Source organism: Tachypleus tridentatus, chromosome 12 (assembly GCF_004210375.1).
Source record: "Tachypleus tridentatus isolate NWPU-2018 chromosome 12, ASM421037v1, whole genome shotgun sequence".
Lineage (NCBI taxonomy): Eukaryota > Metazoa > Arthropoda > Merostomata > Xiphosura > Limulidae > Tachypleus > Tachypleus tridentatus.
In genome coordinates, this window is record NC_134836.1 from 91313354 (window position 1) to 91338669 (window position 25316).

Sequence of the window (25316 nt, forward strand, 5' to 3'; positions counted from 1 at the left end):
ATAACCTTCAAGATGCTTGTGAGAGTAACTCTGGTTGTCTGTAGGAGGCCGAAACTGATGATCTCTGGTTCATTCGGAACTCATCATACCATGTCACTACCATGTAAAAAATCTTACTTGATGCCACTACCATATTAAAAAATTAAAAATATGGTTTTACCATATTATAATTTATAATTCAATTTAGATTTATAAATTGAAATAAAATGTTTAAGGTTAGCTATATAAACGCAACTAATAATATTGAGAATGGTTGGTAGGGAAGCGTACTACTATTAATAATAGATGGTCATTAAGATATGCTCTATAATATTGCAAGGAAAATATGTTTTTTGTTGTTGTTCTTGTTAAACACAAAACTACACAATGTGTGCTGTGCCCAAAATGGGTATCAAATCTCGATTTTTAGTAACTTTCTACTGAACCACTGGATTGCCTTTATGGAGGAAGAGATAAACGGAGTAATATTTTCGGAAAAAAATATATATACACTGCTGGCCAGAATCTTAAGGCCAATGAAAATAAATAAAAAATATGTATTTTACGTTGTTAGACTCAACCAGTTATTTGAGTAGAGCTTCGAAATACGAAAATAAGAATAGGAAAAATAAAAACATTTTTAGCATTTAATAGGGAAAATGTAAACACTATGAAATTAGCCAAAATAGTGGTTGGTTAAAAGTTTAAGACCATACCAAAAAGAAGTCCTAAACAGGATAGTAAAGGCCTAACAAGAAATCTCAGTCGTCACGGCCGTCATTGCAAATAACTGCAAACATTCGCTTTGGCATGGTCAATATAAGCGTTTGCAGAAGGCTGGCTGGAATGTTATTCCAAGTGGTGAAGGTGGCTTCACGAAGATCATGCACTGTTTGGAATTGACGTCCATTTCTACAGACTTCCCTTGCCATCCATCCCCAAACATTTTCAATGGGGTTCAGTTTGGGCGAACACGCTGGATGGTCCAAAAGAATCACGTTATTCGCCATGAAAAAGTCTTTTGTCCTGCGGGCATTGTGGATTTCAGCGTTGTCCTGCTGAAAGATCCAATCATTTCCACACAAGCAAGGGCCTTCAGTCAATAAGGATGCTCTCTCCAACATGCCATTGTAGCCAGCTGCTGTTTGACGCTCCTGTATAACCTGAAGCTCCATTGTTCCATGAAAGTAAAAGCACCCCAGATTATGATGGAACCTCCTCCACTGTGTCGGGTAGAAAATGTCTCTGGTGGGATATCCTTATCGTGCCAGTAACGTTGGAAGTCATCTGGACCATCCAGGTTAACTTTTTTCTCATCAAAGAACACAACCTTCTTCCACTTTTCTACGTCCCATGTTTGGTGCTTCTCAGCAAGTTTAACCGAGCTGTTTCGTGGTATGGAAGGAGGCGTGGCCTTTGAAGACGTTTACGATTTTTAAAGCCTTTCTTTCGTAGATGCCGTCTTATTGTTCTTGAGCTGCATTCTGCGTCTGTAAGGGGCTTAATCTGGTTCGACGATCGGCTGGTGTCTTGCTCGACGACAGCAAAACTTTCTTGGGCCGACCAATTGAAATTCTCGTTCCGTATCCCTCAGGGTCTTTTAAAACATTTGCAATAGCAGTTTATCTACTCCAATCTTACCAGCGATAGCACGTTGAGCACTTTGTTTTTGCAACTCGACAATTCTGCCACATTCAAACTCTGTCAAATTTTAGCCTTTGCCATGCAACACAGGAGATGTCGGTGAGAGATGTTGACAACGCTAATGCTTGAGCACAAACTACTAAATTTCGTTACATCTTAACCGATTAACGCTTCGTTTCAGTATGGTCTTATACCTTTGACCAGCTAGTATTTAGGCTAATTTCATAGTGTCCACATTTTCTCTATTAAATGCTAAAAAAGCATTTTGTTTTTCCTTTCCTTATTTTCATCTTTCGAAGCTCTACTCAAATAAGTGGTTGAGTCTCACAACGCAAAACGCAACTTTTTTCTTTATGCTCATTGGCCTTAAGATTTTGGCCAGTAGTTTATATTATAAACAATTTCGTTCTTTCATAGGCGTTTTCTAATATAGCAAATCCACATCGGGGTATTTTCTGAGTCCTCCGAGGGGAATCGAATCCCTGATTTTAGCTTTGTAAATCCTTAGATTTAACGCTGTACCAGCGGGGGACTCGTTCTTTCATATAAAGCTTGATGGAGAAGTGAGCAAATGAGAGCTATAAATCTCTTTGTTACAAAGTTGCGCAAGAAAAGTACTTTTAGAACAGACGTTGAAATAATTAAATAATTGAGCTGGTTCAGACTAAGTTCAAGATTTGTCAGTTGTGACTGAAGAGTTTATAATTGTCTCTACATATAAACTCAGAATTGAATGGTATAGTCTCAAGTTTCTTAAGTTCTGTTACCTGAAAATCTGTAAAATGTAGGGTGAAAGATTTTGTTTGTTGGTTTTGAATTTGGCTTAAAGCTAAACGAGAACTATCTGCACTAACCGTCCCTCATTCAGCAGTGTAAGACTAGTAATCACTATCCACCTCTACCTCTTGGACTACTCTTGTACCAACGAATAGTGGAATGGACCATCACTTTACAATGCCTCTACGACTGAGAGGGCGAGCATGTTTAGTGTGACGGAGATTCAAACCCGCGACCCTCACATTACGAGTCGATCGCTTTAACGAGCTGTTCATGCTGGACCAGAGTGAAATCTCTAGTAAGAGACTACAAAACAAAACCTGAAAACTGTGATGACGACAAAGAAAGGTTGTTGTTGTTGTGGAACAAGCACAAAGGTACACAATGGGCTATCTGTGCTCTGCCCACCACTAGTATCGAAACCCGGTTTGTAGCGTTGTAAGTCTGCAGACATACCGCTGAGCTAGTGGGGAGGCCGAAGAAAGGTGTGAGTTAAGAGAGATATGTGATTCTGTAAAACACGTTGAAAGTTATAGTGGTGAAAGTATAATATACAATTTTAAAGTTCTGATGTTGAGTCTATGAGATACAAATTGTTATAATTAATTTCACTCTTATGGATTACTAAAAGCTTCTTGGTTTATAGTTAAGCACAAATCTACACAATGGGCCATGTGTGTTCTGCCCATCACATGTATCGAAATCAGGTTTCTAGAATTGTAGTGGTAGGGACAGTAGTCACTATAATTTAGGCATTCTGGAAGTCATCAACAGTTATGAGTTGATTGGAGATATAGTTTGATATTTGTTGAACAGAAATTAAGTAATTTCCATCGACAGTTGTTAGTTTAAATAAGTAAATTCAGATGTTGATTTAGTTTGATATTAAGCACAAACCAATATAAATGGTTATCTGTGCTAGGCGTCTCTAATTTGTAGCTGACAAACTAGAAAGAAGGAAGCAAGTTAACTCTATTTACGACCAATTTATATGCTACTCTGATTGAATAGCGGGATTTAATTGTCACTCTTATAACCATCCACTATCCCTACGGGAGGAAAGAGTTTTGTTTTTTCGGTGGTAACAAGGCGCGAAACATGTCACTTCTGATTCGTAGCCCCCCCCGGCGGCAAGGGGGCATGCCTGTGGACCTACAGCGCTAAAAACTGGATTTCAATACCGGTGGTGGGCAGAGCACAGATAGTTCATTATGTAGCTTTGGGTCTTACTTCAAACAAACAGATTCGTAGTTGGACATCCACGCTGTTAGGCCTAATTTCACCCCTTATAGTATGTACAACTTGGGGGTGTAAATATAAAACATTTTATTCTGTCTGTCTGTTAGAAAGATTAATAACAACGCTTTTTTGACAATTACTTTTGGTTTGGCATGAAAGTGTAGAGAGATAATAGGGTCCATCATTGTGCTTTATAGTTGTGTATATAGTTTTGTTTAACTGCCGTCAATATGAAAGACTGAACGTCCAATTCTTTTGACGCCACGTAGTGTTACATAAAAAAAATAACGCGCATGATATTAGTTTGAAAACAACCTTGAACAATCAGATTCACCAAATCCCATATGTATGTCTGATTCAGATAAACAGCTATTCAACACAAGTTACTTCCAACGCTAGAAGATGCTACGGTAAACTTAACAACAGTATAAAATATATCTTCAACTTTTTTATTTAAACTTATTAGTGAATTACATCCTAAAACCCAGCTGATGTTCTTTTAACTTTCCATCTACAATTAGAACAAAAACTTAAGAGTGAATACAATAATACTGGAAACAATAAGAAAAAAAGTAATTTTCATGAAATGATTTTCAGAAATAGACTTCAGTATGTATTTGAAGCAGTTGTTCTAGTCTTTCACGAAAACGGTGTCGATCTGGTTCATTTGCATCACTACGTGTTTCACAACATTCGCCAGAGTTCTTGCGAGATAGACTGTTTTCGTTATTATCCAACTCAGAATAATGGTCGGTAGGATAAAGATTTTCGTCCTCATTGGCTGGTGAAGAAGGTCTCACGGACTCTTCTTTCGCGTCTGTATTACTACAAGAGATTAGTGAGTTCGAAGAGAACTCCTGTTCTTTGTCATCAGCAAAGGAAGCATTTATGTTCTCGACGTAATACTCTGAAATCTCGGGTGATCCGCTAACCTGCGAAGTCGTCGATTCGTCAATTTTTGTCGCGTTAACGCGTTCCGTTGGTCTTTTCTTTTCTGTGATGTGACTTTCAAAACATTTCAGGTGGGAAGACTTGTTAGGATCGTCCTTTGTTCCTTCTTCTGCATGTTCTATAGCTTTCTTATTTATCATTTGTTTGGAAGGAGGCAAAGGTGCATGTTTCTTACGTCCTGAAAGTATAGGAGAGTTAGTTAAGGAAAACTTATCCATGTTTTCCGACGAGAAGTTTCGATTTTTAAGAGAAATATTTCCTATCGAAGAATGTACAACCTTGCTACAAGTGTCACCAACTAAGGACTCACAAGACACTGAGGATTGGTGACATCCACTAGAGTTGGAGCTATGGCACGTGTAACAGACACTTCCCATGTCATGTTGATCTGTTTTTGAAAAATGTTTACGAGACGAAAACACTTCATTCTTAGTTTCTTTTAGCGAAGGAGGTAATGGTGCAATGTGTTTTCTGCTCTTTGCTTTCACGCGAGACTTGACTCCATCAGCGAGATTCGTACCGTTTTCACCATACCTACTGTTAGAGCCCTGAGAAACATAAAACAAGTATTTTAGGACTGAAGTCATAAAAGGAAACGTGTTATTTATATAGCGGTTTTGTGGTTGAATTTTAGCGCAAGTTTAGATTGTAATGTTTTATGTTTGTGTGTGTTTGTGTTTTTCTTATCTGCTGTGGAGGGCAATGGAACTCCTGATTTTAGTATTGTAAGTCCGTAGACGTACCGCTGTCCCAGCGGGGGACGACGTTTTATGTAACACATATTATCAATATAATCTGAAATAAAGCCAGAAGAAAACAACTCAGAAATCATTAACAATTCTTAACTCTGGTTATTCGAAATCTGAAATCTCTGAGTCATGTAAATACTGAGGAATATGACTGAAAGAAATATCAGAGACGAGATACGTAATGATTAAACAAGAAATTTGTCGGTTACGGAAAGACTATTTTATGGTTAACGTAACTGTCACCGTTACTAAAATGTTTACTCATAAGTAGAAATCCAGTTACACGAAGAATGTATAAATAATGGTTAATAAATAAACAACATATAGAACAATATACAATAACAATTACCAGCTCTTCCTGTTTCTTCTTTTCCTGTAGATCATACGATTGGTAAGGGATGGTTTCCACGTGCGAAGATTTGGTATCGATACCTGAGAAATAACATTTGATATACAAGTTTACAGTTTAGAATCCATTTTTTTTACAAATTTACGGACTGTAATTTATCTGCTTGCAATAACTTTGCTTTCTCTACATTACTAATAATAAAAAATTACAATGGCACCTACTCGAAATATAAATTTGTCACTAAATCTGTTGACGTTAAAAATGTTGAATGTAAATCGCTCGTATCTCTAATACTGGTTTAATTTTTTCACTGCCACTTCATTCATATAGAAAACGTACGAAACTTTTATTTTGACTATTCTCACAATCATATGATTTATTAAAGCGACCAGTGTTTCTATAACGCCCCCATGGTTGAAAGATTTTGTTTTTTAAATTTCGCACAAAGCTACGCGAGAGCTATCTGCGTTAGCCGTCCCTAATTTAGCAGTGTAAGACCAGAGGGAAGGAAGCTAGTCTTCACCACCCACCGCCAACTCTTGGGCTACTCTTTTACCAACGAATAGTGGGATTGGTCGTCACATTATAACGCCCCCACGGCTGAAAGAACGAGCATGTTTGCTGTGATGGCAGATTCGAACCCGCGATGCTCAGCTTACGAGTCGAGCGCCAAAACCCACCTGGCCATGCCGGGCCCTCACCAGGACGAAAGAAACCTGTCTATCTCATCCGTAGCTGACACGACTAGTCTTAAGTGAATAGCGGATTGTTTATCATACTAGTCTTAACCGAATAATGGAATTGTTTATTACAGTTACAGTATTCTCGCAGCTAAAGGTGTTAGGTATTCAATGATATATGACGCCTCGAACTTTGGACTTTTCTGGCCTTTATACGTGAAAGCTAATTACTTAGTGGCATCCTTCCTCCAAATTATTAAAAATTAACTTTACAAGATCGTCTTTACTTTTGCTTGAACACAATATATGGATCAGCAATTACTTTTTTTAAACAGTATATACTGAAATAGTTTGAATGTCTGTTTTATAGACAACAGTTAAATTTAACGAGTGTGTTACGCAGAATGAAGGTTGCCAGTAAATAACAAATAACGAGCCTGCATTTTCATTAGAATAATACGTATTTCTGAAACAGCGCCATCTTCCAAGTCTAATTGAACTTAGTAAATGTTAAATTCATTTTGATGCGGTCATCCGTTGATAAAAGATATTCGGTAATGAAAAATACCAAGTAAATACAGTATGGTTGAAGCATGAGTGTAAGATAACGTTAGACATGTTAGCAGTAAATCTTGCGTTGTCAGTTAATACGATTTATAGTAAAAAGAATGGATATAGTACAATAATACAAAAACCATGTTAAAAAAACGAAACATTTCGTCGGTAGATGTCGCCCTCTTTGAAAATTGTTGGTGTTAAATTATTCTCTATAATTTAAGTATTATAACTCCAGAATGAAAAATGAAATAAAATTAGCAATAATTTATGGAAAATTCCCTCTAAAAGGTTACAGTAATTCAAAAAGTCTTATTGAAAATGCAAAAGAAGAAAAATAAAATATCAGAAGTCATTGTATATGCTTAATCTTTGAATACAGGGTGCCCCAAGAAATGTATGTACACTTTGAATTATTATAACTCACTAAAACTTTCTTTTTTTGCAGGTGCAATTGATTTGAAGTAATGGTAGAAGTAAGACTAAGTTTTGAGAAAAGGAAATTTATCTTAAAGTGTTACTGAAAGTGTGAGAACGTAGCTAAAGTGCAAAGATGATTTAGAAGGGAACTTTTAACAGATCCACCAACGCGATCCACCATTACTCGCATCAGATATTAGTTTCAAACAAATGGAACTGCTCAAGAAGTCCACAAAAGGCGTTCTGGAGGGCCGCGGTCGTTCACTAGTCCCAAACGAGAAGAAAAGATGTTGGAAAGTCTCCACTGATCTCCAAGAAAATCTGTTCGGCAAATAGCCCGTGAGACAGGAATCCCGAAATCGAGCGTCCATTGCATGTTGAAGTTCGTTCATTGGAAAAGTTTTACGAGTTTGCATCCTCGTGGCACCAAACATGCTCGCTCTTTCAGCTATGGGAACGTTATAATGCAACAGTCAATCCCACTATTCGTTGGTAAAGAGTAGCCCAAGAGTTGGCGGTGAGTGGTGATGACTAGCTGCTATCTCTTTTATCTTACACTGTTAAATTAAGGACGGCTAGCGCAGTTAGTCCTCGTGTAGCTTTTGCGCGAAATTCGAAACAAACAAAAGTTTTATTCCGGCATTAGTCCACGCTCTCAACGAAGATGATCCTGACCGGAAAGTTGGATTTTGTGAGTGGTATTTGGCAAAATCTGCAGAGGATGCACTGTTTCCAAGCGAGATTGTCTAAGAGCGATGAGGACACATCTAAGTTAAATGGCTCAATTAATCGCTACAATTGCACCTACTGAGCGCCTCAGAACTCACATGTTACTGTTAAACACCACGTATACTTATCAGAAGTTACAATGTTGTGTGGATTATCAGCGTTGGGCGTAACTGGATCATTCTTTTTCGAAAACACAGTCACTGGTCACGTTTATCTGAACTTTCTGCTAGAATCTGTTGTGCCACACATTGAGAACAATTTGGAGATTAGGAGTTTTATTTCCAGCAAGATGTAACATCTCCCCACTACCATTGCTATGTAAGGGCCTATCTTGACGAAAATTTGCCGAACAGATCGATTGGACAAAGAGATATCACTGAATTCCTCACACGTTCACCAGACCTCACACCTCTAAATTTTTTATTGATGTGGAGACGCCAAAGATAAGGTTTATAGCACAAACCCTGTAGCAGTCAATGAGTTTAGAGCAGCAATTGAAAGAAAATGTACCCAAATACCAAATGAAATTATTTGTGAAGCTTGCAATTTCATCTGCTCTCGCTTTCAGCAGTGCCTGGATCAAAATGATCATCAGTTTGAACACCTTCGATAACTTATAAGACTCTACACTTGTTTTCTTAAACTTGGATTATAAAACCTAGACATATCTTAATAAACATTGTATTTATTATCATACAAAATGTATATACATTTTATTGGGACACCGTAAAGATATCTCATCATGGAATGAAGTGATGAATGGCAGACCTCACTTAACATAAAATAGTTCGTAACTTAAATAGTTTCAAGTTGAAGTAAATAACATAATTTTATTCACTCTATTCACAAGTCCAAAATATAGGGTTTAATTTTCAAACTTAGTTTTTCTAAGTTCAATGTTCATACTGTATGATATATTTTTAGCTGAAACAGTTGTAAAATAATTTTCGAAAAATATAATTTATAATGATATAAAATATTGGATTTTAAATTAATATACTAATTAAACAACATATCTCTTTTATGATAAAAATAAAGTACATACGTTTTGTTAATAGCAGGGAAATTTCGTTACAGTTGTAATAGCCAAATGTCATATTCACATCTAGGGCTTTGTCTTCATACTGTGGATGAGCCAGGCGATGCAACGTTGGGTCTAGGTTTTTATCTTTACAAACTGTCTCTTTGATCTCACCCAGTGTTTTATTTGGGCTGAACCGATATGTTGATCTTTGGTTGTAGGGCAGCCTAACCTGCAGCCGTAATGTTTGCTGTGTAATAACCAAGAAAAAAAATTAATCACAAAATTACCATCTTTAATTTATGATGATGGAGTCTTCTGAGAAGAAAAAAATTTGTGGTAATGAAGAAGCAGGAAAATATATTTTTCAAAGATTTCGAGAGCGAATATCATTCTCAAATTTGTGAAGAAGGAAGAAGAACATGTAATTAATAATAAAAATTTATGTGTAATCATAAAAGTTGTTTATACCTAAATAATAACACTTATTACGAGATAAAAAGTAAAGGTAGGTAACAAGAGGAAACACTAAGAACGTTGATTAAAAGTAAGAAATAATCACTTGTGAACATTATGTGCGAATAACAAACAACTTCAATAAGTAACATACATGCAATCAAGTTTGTAAATAATTACGACTACACACATACGTTATGATTATTGTGAAAACTATGTAATGATCAAATACGGTTATCTTTTCCGTAAGGAACTGACACAAATTTAAGTCTTTGATGATAGAGTAAGATATCCTATAGCAACAATTAAAATAATTATATATTTCTCGTACTATAGTGTTAAAATACCTCAGAAATATTATCTAATATTTGTTTGAAACACAAAATTATAAGAGATAAATAAATATATATATATAACAATCATTCGTTTATAAACAATGATATATTATGCAATCAGATATTCTACGCTGAAATAAACGAAAAGTTAAATGTTAAATAAAAACATCAGCCACTTATGTTAAATTTCTTACTACTGAGACTTTATAAAAAAAAATTTTCTTGCCTCAAATTTTAGTTTTTCAGACTCAGTCCGTAGGTTCTTGGGTACAATGTGAACCGTACATGCATCGATAGAACCAATAGGAGTACTAGGCTTATAAGGTAGGTCTCGACCTTTGTCGTCGTACACTTGAATTACGTGACCTCCTGGTTTGATCTTGTTTGGTGTTGTCACCTTCACTAGAAGATCCATCATTGGCGTTCTAGTATTAAAATACATTATTCAAGTAAATATAACGTAGTAACAATATTATATATACTTATACCATTGCATCTCTTTAACAATTATGATTAAGATTAAAAGCTGATATATTTTATATTTTATTCCGATATCACGAGGCCCATCTTTCTCATTCCTAAATCCTGAAAAGTCAGTTTTAAATAAACATCAGAACAAAAATCTGTCCTAATACCGTATTCCAATGCTGGTCAAACAATTTGAGGAACAATTACTGCCTCATTGATACCATTCTATAAAATATTGAGACTGATTTTAGACAATAGTGAGGGAGTTATAAAGTTTCGATCAATCCCATTATTCGTTGTTGAAATAGTAGCCCAAGAGTTGGCGGTGGGTGGTGATGACTAGCTGCCTTCCCTCTAGCCTTACACTTCTAAATTATGGACGGCGAGCGCAGATCGCCCTCTTATAGCTTTGCTCAAAATTAAATAAAACCAAACCAGTAGTTATCTAGGAGCATAGCGGTAGGCTTAGAGACTTATACATTAAATATTGGGTTTCGATACCATTGGTAAGTATAAGCTTTGTGCATGTATATGAACAAATAAACAAAAATTTCAGCGTTTTCGAATACCCATAAAATGTAAACCATGATTTTCTTTGGGACAACAAGATACTGAAAACAGCTTTCCTAACTAATTTTCTAGTTTTATGAAACCTTATTGCTCGATGTTTTGACCTGTACACTAGTTTTGGTATACAAGCAGTTGAATAAGAATACCGTACAAATGACTGTAGATCATGTATTAAGTTATTTTTTATTTAAGCGTCGGTATAATTCTAAGAATGTTTAGATATTTATTACCTTTTTCCATCTCAGTTTTTAACTCTTAGTGCGTTAATATAAATTTTAATTTTGTTTGTAGTTAAGCACAAAACAACCCAACCATCTGTGCCCACCACATATGTCACAATTCGGTTTCTAGCGTTATAAGCCTTCAGAATTCGCGCTGAGTTTCTGTGATGTTACTGTTTTAAGAAAACAAATTTTGCCAAATTGTTTTATTTGTTATATATAGATGTCGCCACTATGCACCAAAACACGTAACATTTTGTTTGCGGTTAAAACAATATTTTAAGCATTTGAAATCCTGTAATTTACCACTGAGCACTGGGAATCGGTTTAGCAGTTTCAAATGTAATTAAATGCTACATGTGTGTGTGTATATTTTTCACGATTACAACTTTTGTACAAATGTTTCCCATGAAAAAAAAACACTTTAAGAAACATGTTTTCCTAAGACAATATCTAAAGTGGTTTTAAATAATAGATAAATACACAAAGTTAATTTGTATCTAATATAGTTTTACTCGAAATAAACTGAAAAGACAATGCACAACAATATGTATGGGTAAGCATACAATCCCAGAAAGCTTTTGGTGCTAATAAAAAGTGCAACAGTTTATGTCCTGCCGCAGCGAAACGTTTTGCACATTAAAACTTTTTTTATATATAATAATAGAATCCAGAATTGTTTAATTTATTGCTATGTATCAAAAGTAAAAATATCAAATGTTGTGTATTTGAAATACTTTTATAATAAAAATTCCAATAGGACAAACTTATTGTTGCATAGCGTGGTTCATTTTGGGTTTACTTAGTGGTGAAACGTGAGTTAAACTTCGTTAGAGTTTTACAGGCTTTATATGATTCTATTTAAACCACTACGACTGTTATATAGTACACAAGTAATAATATAACTATTGCTCATAATAGATTCAATGCATTCGAAATAGTATACAATGTGTTAAATGTAACTTATTCCTAAAATTTAATAAAACTGGAATACTTCTTTATGTTATAATGTTACAACAACATCCTAAGCCGCACTTAGTTTGTTTGTTTGTTTATGAATTTTGTGCAAAGCTACTCGAGGGCTATCTGCGCTAGCCGTCTCTACTATAGCAGTGTAAGACTAGATGGAAAGCACCTAGTCATCACCACCCACTGCCAACTCTTTTACCAACGAATAGTGAGATTGAACGTGACATTATAGCGGCCCCATGGATGATAGGGCGATCATGTTTGGTGTGACAGGGATTCGAAATTGCGACCCTCATGTTGCGAGTCGAGTGCCTTAACCACCTGGCCATGCCGGACCATTACAGAACACAATTGTATTTCTAGTCCTTTCAATGAACAATAATTTCGTTTTTGTTTGTCTGGTTATTGTAGTTATTCAACAACAATACCTTCTCTCCACATTCATGTGTATCGTCCTATCATCCGGCAGTATGACATCCATATCCATTGTTCCCTCTAAATACTCTTTAAAGACACTGTCATTCCTTCCGCGAAAGAGCGTCATCACTGGATTAGAATCGTAGGAAATGGAACTCTTATACACCGATAACTGAGTGGTGGCTTTTCTTGTGGTACAATTTTATTAATCGTCGGGCTGAAAAAAAAAACAAAGAGTAAAAACACGTTTCAGAATCGAACATTTTTCTTTTCGTCTTCAAGATTAATATTTAAAAAATTACAGCAAATGAAAACAAATTAATGTCATCTTTCGTTTTTTCTTTACTTTGTCAAACGTATTTCTGATGAAAACTAAAATCAGAACTTAAAGAATGTAAAGATACGTTAATTAGTCAGTCTGATCGCACAGACTAGAATTACTGAAAGATTTAAATGAATACACCAGAAAACTAATTTTAATAATTACTAATCTGCATTGTTTCATCAGTAAAAATAGTTTGTTTGTTTGAATTTCACGCAAAGCTACACAAGGGCTATAAGCTCTGGTCGTCCCTGAGTTAGCAGTGTAAGACTAGAAGGAAGGCAGCTAGGCATCACCACCCTCTACCAACCTTTAGGCTACTCTTTTACCAACGATAGTGGGATTGACCGTCACTTTATAACGCTCCCACGGCTGAAAGGGCGAGTATGTTTGGTGTGACGGGGATTCGAACCCGCGAATTACGAGTCAAGTGCCTTAACCACCTGGCCATACCGGGCCTTAAAACAAAGTGTTTTTCTTCAACTAAGTCGTTGTTGTCGTCTCAACTAAAGAAGAATTAGTTAAAACTAGCATAAAACTTTTTAGTATTAATGATGATATTTTTAGAAACAGTTTTAGGTCAAAGGTGGTTAACTATTTAAACAGTTTTAGGTTAACTATTAACTTTAAGTATAAAGAGTTATCTCTGTATCCATGTTTTCTTGTTCCCTGGTGGGACAGCAGAAACCTTACGGACTTACAATGTTGAGACATGGGATTAGATAGTTTGTTTGTTTGTTTAAAGTTAAGCACAAAACTACAAGAAGAGCTATTTGTGCTCAGCCCGCCACTGGTGTCGAAACCTAGTTTCTAGCGTTGTAGGTCCGCAGACATACCACTGTACCCCTGGGGGATTAGGTCCAATTAACCGGGGTGGACACAGCAGCTAGCCGAATGTGGTTTTGACATATTGCAAACAAGCAAATGTCCACTGCTTAGACTATTTAAATTAGATTAAAATGACGAAAATATAATTGCCCAAAAAGCATATAATGGGGGACACATATTGCAGAGATGCCAACTATTTCAAATGACTGAGCGAAATGATTGTAGACAGAGCCCTTTATCATTTGCGGCTACTAGGCTTGACCAATGTCTCTAAGCTGTTTATTATTACATTATTATTATAACTATTATTATTTATTACTGCTATAGATTGCTCATTTATGACTGTGTTTTGTGTATTTAATAAATAAATTAAAAAAATTATTTTAAATTATGTCTTTTATTTAGTTCAGAATAACAAACATACTGGTAAAACAACATTGAACATGACAAACAGTAAGCAGAAAAAGCCTTTGTGTAAGGACTAGATTATATCATGTTTATGACACTTATTGTAATAGTTTTGCAGCTGTTGCAGCCTTTGCTTTCATGAGAATGTCGCTGGATGGTTGGGAATTATAACAGCATTGTCCATTTGACTGCATACACATCTTGTGTGTTATAACACTGCTCAAAACTGAGGTGCTCAAGCTTGGTCTGAACTTGCTTATATTTTCTGTCAGCATTAGAATGGAAGATTGTAAGAATTCCAAGCATAACCTTACACAGAATGTCATTCTTCTGGTTGCCATTTCCATCCTTAACTGTAGACAGCTGAACCCAAAACTTGTCAACATTCAACTGAAGGACAGTTTCTGAGAAAGTATCAATTTAATAGTTCAAATACTGCCCTTTCAACTTGTCAATAGTGTCGTGCTCATGTGTATTGACAAGGACAGGATACCTGTCTGTGAAGAAGCGTAGAGAAGAGAAATCTTTGCTGACTTTCAGTTTTGGATCAGTAACCTCTGTGTGAATCAGAAGTTCATCATTTAGAGGGAAATGTTTCATCATGTAATTTTTAGCTTCAATATAGTATTTCTTGACACTGGTGTAGAAGCTGATCAGGTCCAGGTCCTTTTCATATTTAACAATGTATTTCTTGGTAGCATTTACAATAGAACCTGCCCCATCAGATTTGTGTAAGGATTCATTGTTGTAGTCAAGTTCAGTGATGTTGCCTTCAGGATATACTGGGTTGATGTATCTGACAAGTATATTTTTAACTTGTGTAATCAGAGTTCTATGCATAATGTGTATGCAAGGTTCTTCTCTTTGCAATTTCAAATTGGCTTGCTCAAATAGAGGAATTGCGACTGAAGAAAAAGACAAAATAACAAGTTCATTTTGTTGTCCAAGAAAACTGTTAACTTTTCTAACTTTCTCTGCGCATAACTTTTCTTGGTTACTTCCTTGCTAGCTTTCGTTTTCTTCTCTTTTTTCATTGATTGTCTCTTCTTTAGTTCAAGGTCAGACTGCCTAAACATATATTGAGTTATATCAAATGTTTCTTTGTCTGCTTTTGGAGACTGTTGTATTGTGTCCTTGTATGGCTGGGAGGGTGTCTTGACTGTGTCCCTGTGTGGCTGAGAGAATATCTTGAGTGTGTCCCTGTGTGGCTGGGAGGGTGTCTTGACTGTGTCCCTGTGTGGCTGAGAGGTAGTGTGCTGGGCTGGGGGGGTGTCTTGACTGTGTCCCTGTGTGGCTGAGAGGATATCTTGAGTGTGTCACTGTGTGGCTGGGAGGGTGTCTTGAGTGTGTCCCTGTATGGCTGGGGGGTGTCTTGACTGTGTCCCTGTGTGGCTGAGAGGATATCTTGAGTGTGTCCCTGTGTGGCTGGGAGAGTGTCTTGACTGTGTCCCTGTGTGGCGGAGAGGATATCTTGACTGTGTCCCTGTGTGGCTGAGGGGGTGTCTTGGCTGTGTACCTTTGTGGCTGAGAGGATATCTTGACTATTAAAGTCTTGCTGCCTGACTGAGCTGCACGTTTAGATCCTTTTGAATCTAGTTTTCCTTTTACAGTGAAAATACTTCTTCAATGACTTCCACATGTCCAATATTCTGTTGAGGTACGCCCCAAGTGATAACCATCTTGTGTTAACAAGTTGTAGAATTTTTCTTGTGTCTTTGTCATACAATCCTTGAAACTCTTTGAAATGTTGTTTTCTGCTAGCAATTTTGTCCAGAAAATAGTAGATATCTATCAATATATCAGAAACTGGGCAGGGCAGTTCTCTGGAAGCTTTCTGGGCAGCAATATTCATGAGGTGAGAGGCACAGCCCATGAAGTAATTGCTGGGCTGTCGTCTTAAGATGTGTCCCATCACACCTTTGCCTGTACCAGACATAACTGAGGCATTGTCTGAAGAAAAACTAAAACAGTTTTCCCATGGAATTTTCCTCTTTGTCAGTTCGTGGTACAAAAGCTTGAAAATATTATCTCCCGTTGAAGCTTTGTTCCATTCCACCATTGTCAAAAGAGAACAAACAATTTTTCCAAGCAAAAGGTCAAGATATCGTACAACCACTGAATACAGTTTTAAGTCATCCATGTCTGTGGATCCATCTGTGGCTAAACTGTAAACACTGTTAGTAAGTATGCTTGAAATCATTTTTTCATCTTCACAACCCAACATTTATACAATGGCTGTAGTTTTGGTTCCAGCACAGCCATATGTTTTCGTTATATCAGAGTCTGGGAACATTTTTCTGAATAGATGTTCTGCATGATCGGCTACAGCTAGGGGTAAATTATGAGCAATGACGAATTGCGTGAACATCACTTCTGCATTTATGGTTTCATATTCTGAATTCTTACTCATAAATGTCGTTATCTGCATCGTTTCTGTCTTCGCCTCAGCCTTTTCTTGGTGAGATGCCAATTTTGTATGTCTGGAACAATCGTTTATCTTGCCATGCGCCACAGAAAAATTAATGTGACAAACTGTGCAAAACGCATGACTGTCACTGACTTTTGATGCAATGACCGGATATTTTGCACTATACTCTTTCCTAAATTTTTGATTCACAGTTTTAGTCCTTTTAGATTTGCCAGAAACAAGACAATCTGGTGAACGAAGCTTCTTTTTTCCATCTTGTGAACGATCGCATTGGTGTTTCTATGCTGCTTAGAAAACGAGAGATACCTATCTTCGCGAGCGCTGATTGATTGACAAGTACTGATGACGTAACTATGAATTCCCCACGTACTCATTATGGAGAAGCACCGCACTCAAACTATTGGTAGACGTCGGAGATACAAATATTGTTTATTATTTCAAGCACAAACATGATTATCGCAAGTAGCCATTTGGACTATGTCTTTTATTTATTATCAAAATTTATTTGTATCTCACTAGAAATTTTCTTTTCACTCGTTTCAAGCCCTTGGGGAACAATTTATTACTTTATTGTATAGGCCTATATAATATATAATAATTTGGGAGTTGCAACAAGTCGTAATATTTGTCTGTATGAGCGTATAGTCGTAATGTATACACCAAAATCGTAATGATTACGCTCAAATCGTAATGATTGGCATTTCATATATTTTCATGCTAGGTAGAGAGGGCTATAATAATAAAGTCCATTATTTTCTAAGGTATGACCTTTATGCTAAAGCAAGTAAGGACCCCAACCATGGTTTATCATAATAAAGTAAAAATGTGGTGAGAACCGTGTACCATTAAAACCTAACAGGAAAACGAATCTTGTTCTTAAATGTTATATTCTACTTAGATTTTATTCATTACGTACAATTGCTAGTTGTACTGTACCGCCCAGCTGTAGACAATACAAATTTAATTTGAATTTTGAGTAAAGCTACCCGAGAACTATCTGCGCTTATCGAGTAAAGTTACTGAGAACTATCTGCGCTTATCGAGTAAAGCTACCCGAGAACTATCTGCGCTTATCGAGTAAAGTAACCGAGAACTATCTGCGCTTATCGAGTAAAGCTACCCGAGAACTATCTGCGCTTATCGAGTAAAGTTACTGAGAACTATCTGCGCTTATCGAGTAAAGTTACCTGAGAACTATCTGCGCTTATCGAGTAAAGTTACCTGAGAACTATCTGCGCTTATCGAGTAAAGCTACCCGAGAACTATCTGCGCTTATCGAGTAAAGTTACCCGAGAACTATCTGCGCTTATCGAGTAAAGCTACCCGAGAACTATCTGCGCTTATCGAGTAAAGCTACCTGAGAACTATCTGCGCTTATCGAGTAAAGCTACCCGAGAACTATCTGCGCTTATCGAGTAAAGCTACCCGAGAACTACCTGCACTGACCGTCAAAATTGAGCAGTGAAAAACTAGGTGGAAGGCAACTCACCAGCATCACCTAACATCAAATCGTGAAATACTCTTTTTACCATAGAATAGTGCGATTGATCGCTACATCAAAACTTAACTACGGTTCTAGGGACGATCATATTCAGTGACAAAGGAATAAAACCCGAGACCTTCAGAGAGAAATCTGAGCATCTTAACCAGCAGGCCATACAATATACGACCGTCTTCTCATTTAGATGCTAAAGTTAGTGCTAGAAAGTCTGTCTATACGGTTATGATCTAGTTGGACTTTATTAAGAACATTAACGAGGCTTATTTGGTATAAACAGAATAATTAGCATTATTAAATGTGATTTCCTTTTTATACTAATGCTCTGATATAGCTTAACATGCAACAAAAGGTTTTCAGCATTAAAAGTACAAGGTATAATACATTTAACAATTATCGTGTTAGCAATGCGTGCTCTAATTTTAATAACGTTTTTATAAACAAATGAAAGACTTAGCCACAGAACTATGATTTTTACCACATTTCTTTAAGTTATTCATATTTGAATTTGAGTCAAAAGTTCTAAGCATAGATTCGGTTTGATCCAAGTGATAAGATACGTTGATGATACGTTCCTTGTGTATCGATATGGTTATTACACGTTAATAAATTTCAAAAAATATGATTCAGTAAATCATGAGGCGCGTTTTACATTAGAAATAGAACAGAAAATACATTATATTGTTACATATGTTAATGAAAAGAGGCGTGTAAAAAATAATTCAGTTTACAGAAAACAGTTTGGGGTTGTCATGCAGCCACACTTATTCTCAGAAAAATTCATTTTTCACCAGATCTTTATAAACAGAATTTTAAGAAGAGTTAATATTAAAATTAGATATTTTAAAAGATTGTTCTCACCAAGAAGAGTTAATATTAAAATTAGATATTTTAAAAGATAGTTTTCACCAAGAAGAGTTAATATTAAAATTATATATTTTAAAAGATTGTTTTCACCAAGAAGAGTTAATATTAAAGTTAGATATTTTAAAAGATTGTTCTCACCAAGAAGAGTTAATATTAAAATTAGATATTTTAAAAGATTGTTCTCACCAAGAAGAGTTAATATTAAAATTAGATATTTTAAAAGATAGTTTTCACCAAGAAGAGTTAATATTAAAATTATATATTTTAAAAGATTGTTTTTACCAAGAAGAGTTAATATTAAAGTTAGATATTTTAAAAGATTGTTCTCACCAAGAAGAGTTAATATTAAAATTATATATTTTAAAAGATTGTTTTCACCAAGAAGAGTTAATATTAAAGTTAGATATTTTAACAGATTGTTCTCACCAAGAAGAGTTAATATTAAAATTATATATTTTAAAAGATTGTTTTCACCAAGAAGAGTTAATATTAAAATTAGATATTTTATAACGTGTTACGATTAACGAAGAATCTAATGGAAACATCGTATATATAATTTTTAAAAACAAGTTTTGTAACAATTTAGAAAAGTTCACAGTTTGCTAAACTTATGATTACTACGTTCATCCAGCTCCATGTTACAGGTAATTAATAATTGTCGTGTAATATTTTTACCTCGGGTAAAACTTAATGATTTTATCTATTAATTTTAAAGATAAAATCACATTAACAAATTACTGAAGACATTATAAATTCTGTATAGTTTTGAAAATTAGACTTAAAGAATTTAAATCGGCTATAAAAAACAGAAATGTAACGAATTTGCTTAAGATGAAAATATGACGGACAATGCTCTTTCTCACTGTGTTAACTGAAAGAGTGTTAAACTTATTAAGCATTGTAATAATAAATACCAGCTAAATATGACGGAATCATTAGAAACAGGTGGTTAAGGCGCTTGATTCATAATCAGAGGGGCGAGGGTTCGAATCCCCATCACACCAAACATGCTCGCTCTTTCAGACGTAGGGGCATTATAATGTTATGGTCAATCCCACTATTCATTGACTAAAGAGTAACCCAAGAGTTGGTGGTGGGTGGTGATGACTAGCTGCTTTCCCTCTAGATCTCACTGCTTAACTAAGGACAGCTAGCGCAGATAGTCCTCGTGTAACTGTGCGCGAATTTCAAAAACAAAGAAAGCACAAAAGAGTAAGAAATCTTTGTAAAATTAATCACGAAACTAAATTTATGAATATAGATTTAAGGCTTGTGTATGAGACACAAGTTTACACCAACAAATGTCCTACATCTTACAGAAAGTATCGCTGATGAAACAGAAGGAAGTTATAATACACTTATTGATAAAGGATACACTTTACATCAGATTAACTCCCGTAAAATACACAATTCTCTACCGACTTTTAAACCTGTACGTTCGTCTTAAACTTTATTACCAAAACAATACGATCGCCCAATACTATAAATTACTTCAGAACAACATTAAAGAAAGTAAGAACTACGGTGTCTTTGAAATGTTTAGATAAATATTTATTCGAATTTCAGTAAGATTCGTGTTATACTATTTGTAAACGTAAGCACATATTTACAAGCTATGTGTAACAAATTATAACTTAATGTACTCTCTGTTTGAGTAATCTAAAATGGAAGAATTGAATGTTGTTAGTAAACAAACACTGGGGCTCAATATATATAAATTTATATTATAATAGTTATCAAGGTGCAGTTGCAAAATCACAATTAACTGAAACAGCCAACTTCGAGAGTTGACCTGAAAATGAAGGAACAAATTTTAAAGCTAAAGAATATCTGTGACTTAAAGTTGCTAAGGGAATTGCGTACTATATGCAAATCTAGAGATTGTAAACACTGCAGAAGTTTAAAAATTATGATTTATCATTATGATTTTGTAAGTCCAATAATCACCAAATTATTTATCATTGTTGTTAAGTCAGTTAACTTTTTTAATTTAGCGTTTTAATTATACCTAAAATATGAATAGTAATGGCTAACAATAAATATCAGCTGCTGTTTCATTGCGCTTATGGATATAATGAGATATTGAAATAGATCACACATTAAATTAATAATTATAGTGCAGATTTATCCTTACAGATAGCAGGCTCGGCACGAAACCAATGTTACACTTTAATATATGATACTTAGGAGCAAATATTAACATGTATATTGAAAAATAAATCATCATCACTTCACTATTTTGACAATAAATATTTTCAAATTCATAGCGATTAGTGTAGCTATTTTAAAAATACGTTTCTACAAATCTGTTTCGTCATTCGATATTTCAGTTTCTAAAAGAAATTCATTTCCGAGCGAAATGCAGGAAAAACATAACATCTGTTATTCAATTTTCAACTCTACACAGTAAATAAAGCTGTATGATAAACAACTAACATTTTAAAAGATACTGTAGGTAGTGACGTATTTAGAAACATTTTTGCATGAGTACTTGTTGTTAAAACGAGAACAAGTTTCAGACGAAGCATATAAACCAATAATTAACAAGCCGATAGGGTTTCAGATCATTGCCATATTTTCGATAAGCGTGATCATATATAACAATTACGCATTGATTTCCAAGTGTTACGCACTAATCTGACGTAGGCTATGCACATGTTTTAAATACCGTAAAGCGTAACCAGATATAGAGCAAACTATGTTGTTCATCAGATATATAAAAGAATCAGATGGTTTTCTGAGATCTCAGATGTGGAATATAATAATAATTACTTATATAAACACTCATTATATAGCATCAACTTCTCATAAAATGTGAATAGAACAACAACATTCTTTCATAAAACTACTAATTATGAAAATTACCCGGTATTTTTGTTAATGACTGTCAAAGATTTGTTTGTTTGTTTTGGAATTTCGCACAAAGTAACTCGAGGGCTATCTGTGCTAGCCGTCCCTAATTTAGCAGTGTAAGACTAGAGGGAATGCAGCTAGTCATCACCACCCACCGCCAACTCTTGGGCTACTCTTTTACCAACGAATAGTGGGATTGACCGTCACATTATAACGCCCTTACGGCTGGGAGGGCGAGCATGTTTTGGCGCGACTCGGGCGCGAACCCGCGACCCTCAGATTACGAAGCGCACGCCTTAACGCGCTAGGCCATGCCAGGCCGAACTGTCAAAGACAATTCATTCAAACCACAGGCATAAGACGATAACAACGAGAGAAAAATCATCTGTTGTATATTGAATAAAAGAAGCTACGCATTTATATTTTGAAGTTTTCAATTGAGGAAGGAGTTATTCTCACATGGATGACTTCAAATATTCTATACATTAAATTAAACAAAAACTAAAGTAAATGTATCATTTATTTTATTCTTCCAATAATTCGCTGTAAACACACACAGAAAAAAACAACGCAAATACGAAATATAATTAAATATTATGCATTATAAATTATTGCATTCTTAAAAGAAAATACAATAAAAACAAAATTCCACATACCTTCCTATACGGGGAAAGTCTCGACTTATGGAAAGCAAGGTTCAGCCATCTAATTCTTGTGAAACATACTAATGTATTTACAAGACGTCTAGTCAACATTAACTCTAGCGACGGCTTTAACGTTAGATATCTTTCAAGTTTTAAGTTATTCTCCAAAATTGATCCTGAGGTGTTGGTAAAAGAGTTCATGTAAGATATTTCCTGTTTAATGTGATAGCTGCTTAACAAACATGGAAACATGCACATCATTAAATGATTAGCCTCATAATTCTTAATGATGCTAAATAGATACGTACGTACAAATGTTAGTAAGCTTAAAACCCATTGGATCAAAGTCTGCGTGTGATTTTATATTGTAAAGTTTAAAATTAATTAAAATTACCAAAAGTAATCACATTACTATGATTTATTATTTATTTGAAATAATGCACCTAAGGGGTCTTCTATGTATATTTTAAGTTTAAAATATTTTAATACAGCAATGAGTAACTAATACATACTTGATCGATGCTATTGAATAGTGCGGGTAATTAACCTATGCTGATGAAAATTTGCATGAAATAATAGAATCATTCATTATGAACAATTAACTCTTTCGTTTCTTCTTATATTATAACATCTTTTCAAGCCATTTGCTCTCTTTTTAGTGGCTCAGCATTAAGCCGTCCCCTTATTCACATTAAAATAACAAGGACTATAGTGGCTGATTATTTACTATCTTAGCTACACACTATTCTGCCAGATAAGGACTGATACGTAAGCCAGTATATACAGTACACAAACACCCTAAACGCCTACAACTGAATGATCTTGAACCACCGATGTAATATGAATTGTTTTTACTTACTTGGTGCCTGTATAGTTTGTGCAAATGTTTAATTCATAACGCAAATTTAAACATTTATGCTCTGTCGTATCAAAATTTATATTTTATTTCCCGTGTAGCAGAACTTCTCCAGAAATGCTTAGTCTCCAGACATTTTTGTTTTGTTCTTATATCTCTAACGTTCGTTAATTAAATAGCAGAGCTATGAAATAATATGCGATTCTCGACTCTGTAATTTCACTGATTAACTTGTTATAGTAGCACAAGAAATGCTAAAAAATCAGGAATGATAACAGTGAAGGTAAAATTTAGTCAAACTATTGCAATAAACAGATTAGGTTACTTTAGTTTGTTTTGAATTTCGCGCGAAGCTACACGAGGCCTATCTGCGCCAGCCGTCCCTAATTTAGCAGTGTAAGACTAGAGGGAAAGCAGCTAGCCATCACTACCCTCCGCCAACTCTTGGGCTACTCTTTTACCACCGAATAGTGGGATTAACTGGGACATTATAACGCCACCACAGTTGAAAGGGCGAACATATTTGGTGTGACGGAGATTCGAACCCACGACCTTCAGATTATTAGTTGAGTGCCTTATTTACCTGACCGTGCCGTGCTCTAGGTTAGTTTATTACAAAAATAACAATAGACCTGTTATCCTGCCACCACATTTATGTAATCTGTACTAGCTAATTATAAGAGCTTATGATGATTCACCCGTTCTACCATATGTGTGATGTAGAACTCTACCATAAGTTCTAATACATAATCCTATCTCTAAAGCGCCACAGTTTGTGTTAAATAAATATGCTTCACACTTAAATAATATTTTAAACTGTTTCTGTCGTAATTCTGTTGTGTTCGCATATAAATATTCCACATTACTGATACGAAGAAAAAAATTCACATCTGTTCTATAAATATGTAAAACATCCTCTAGTGAATACAGAATTTAATGTTTTCACACCTGTTCTATAAATAAATAAAACATCCTCTAGTGAATACAGTACTTAATGTTTTCACACCTGTTCTATAAATAAATAAAACATCCTCTAGTGAATACAGAATTTAATGTTTTCACACCTGTTCTGTAAATAAATAAAACATCCTCTAGTGAATACAGAATTTAATGTTTTCACACCTGTTCTATAAATAAATAAAACATCCTCTAGTGAATACAGTACTTAATGTTTTCACACCATTTTCATAAATAAGTAAAACATCCTCAAGTGAATACCGAATTTAATGTTTTCACACCTTTTTCATAAATAAGTAAAACATCCTCTAGTGAATACAGTACTTAATGTTTTCACACCTGTTATGTAAATAACTAAAGCAGCCTCTAGGGAATATAGAATAATATCTTACAGGAAGCTTCCTATATGTCCATTCCACTTCCGGATAGTGTTCCTGACCATGACGGATCCGCAAAGATCGAAGGACGAGGTTAGCACCAACTTCTGAAATACACCCGACTTCTCAGAGTCTCCGAAAACGATATAAGGACCCGTATAGCTACAAGTAGAGTTGATTTAATTAATACAGAGGAGCTTCAATCTCCCAGTACATGACCATATGTATTATGCTCTGGCTTCTTTCTCTGTAACATGGGAAGGTTAACCATTTCGAAGCCTTTCAAGTGGCTGGCTACAGTGACTAATGTTTTGCCAATAAGAGCATTCTACCGGGAAGCCAATGCTGTGCTTGAACTGGTATAACTTACCATCACGGTGTAAGATCGACGTACAGTCTCATCCTTCTAGTTTTTCAAAGTTGATTATCAATTTTAAATTCCCTTGAAAAACTAGGTTCCTCTCGTCAACTTTCAACTTCTTGAAACAAGTATTTCTTAATCCAAAATTAGTATTTTCATTATTATAAAATGTTCTCTAATAAAATGTGCCTTACATAACGCTACCGTAACACTTTTTGTTTATCTTCGCTAGTACTAACCATGTTAATGTTGCTGTTTTCTGTACGCGTAGCATTATCAGAGTAAATAGTCTGTTTGTTTTCGTTGTGAAGCGCAAAACTGAACAATGGAATATCTATGTTCTACCCATCACATAAGTCTAACTCTGAATTTTACAGTTATAAAGTTT

At 35.1% G+C, this 25316-nt stretch overlaps 1 protein-coding gene across 3 annotated transcripts; it reads right to left on the minus strand.

Moving 5' to 3' along the window:
- Positions 1 to 4074: 4074 nt before the first annotated feature.
- On the minus strand, positions 4075 to 24777 carry LOC143233982 (uncharacterized). 3 transcript variants are annotated; one of them, XM_076470942.1, is made up of 7 exons: positions 24583 to 24712; positions 22390 to 22444; positions 12541 to 12746; positions 10111 to 10309; positions 9118 to 9343; positions 5689 to 5771; positions 4075 to 5138 (listed from the first exon to the last, which is right to left on the minus strand). In XM_076470942.1, exons 3-7 carry the CDS (start codon positions 12654 to 12656, stop codon positions 4233 to 4235), a joined length of 1530 nt encoding a protein of 509 aa, XP_076327057.1. In that variant the 5' UTR covers positions 12657 to 12746; positions 22390 to 22444; positions 24583 to 24712; the 3' UTR covers positions 4075 to 4232. The 3 variants fall into 3 exon arrangements, with proteins under 3 accessions (XP_076327057.1, XP_076327056.1, XP_076327058.1); XM_076470941.1 differs by lacking the exon at positions 22390 to 22444 and having other exon boundaries at positions 24583 to 24729; XM_076470943.1 differs by lacking the exons at positions 12541 to 12746; positions 22390 to 22444 and having other exon boundaries at positions 24583 to 24777.
- Positions 24778 to 25316: the final 539 nt, after the last annotated feature.

Excerpts from the sequence above, each read along its gene's own strand:
- LOC143233982 (XM_076470941.1), bottom strand. The coding sequence starts at position 12,656 with ATGACGCTCTTTCGCGGAAGGAATGACAGTGTCTTTAAAGAGTATTTA. Across the intron at positions 9,344-10,110 it reads CTGAAAAACTAAAATTTGAG|CAAACATTACGGCTGCAGGT; the intron begins GCAAGAAAATTT and ends GTTATTACACAG. Across the intron at positions 5,772-9,117 it reads TTCCCTGCTATTAACAAAAC|GTATCGATACCAAATCTTCG; the intron begins GTATGTACTTTA and ends GTTATTTCTCAG.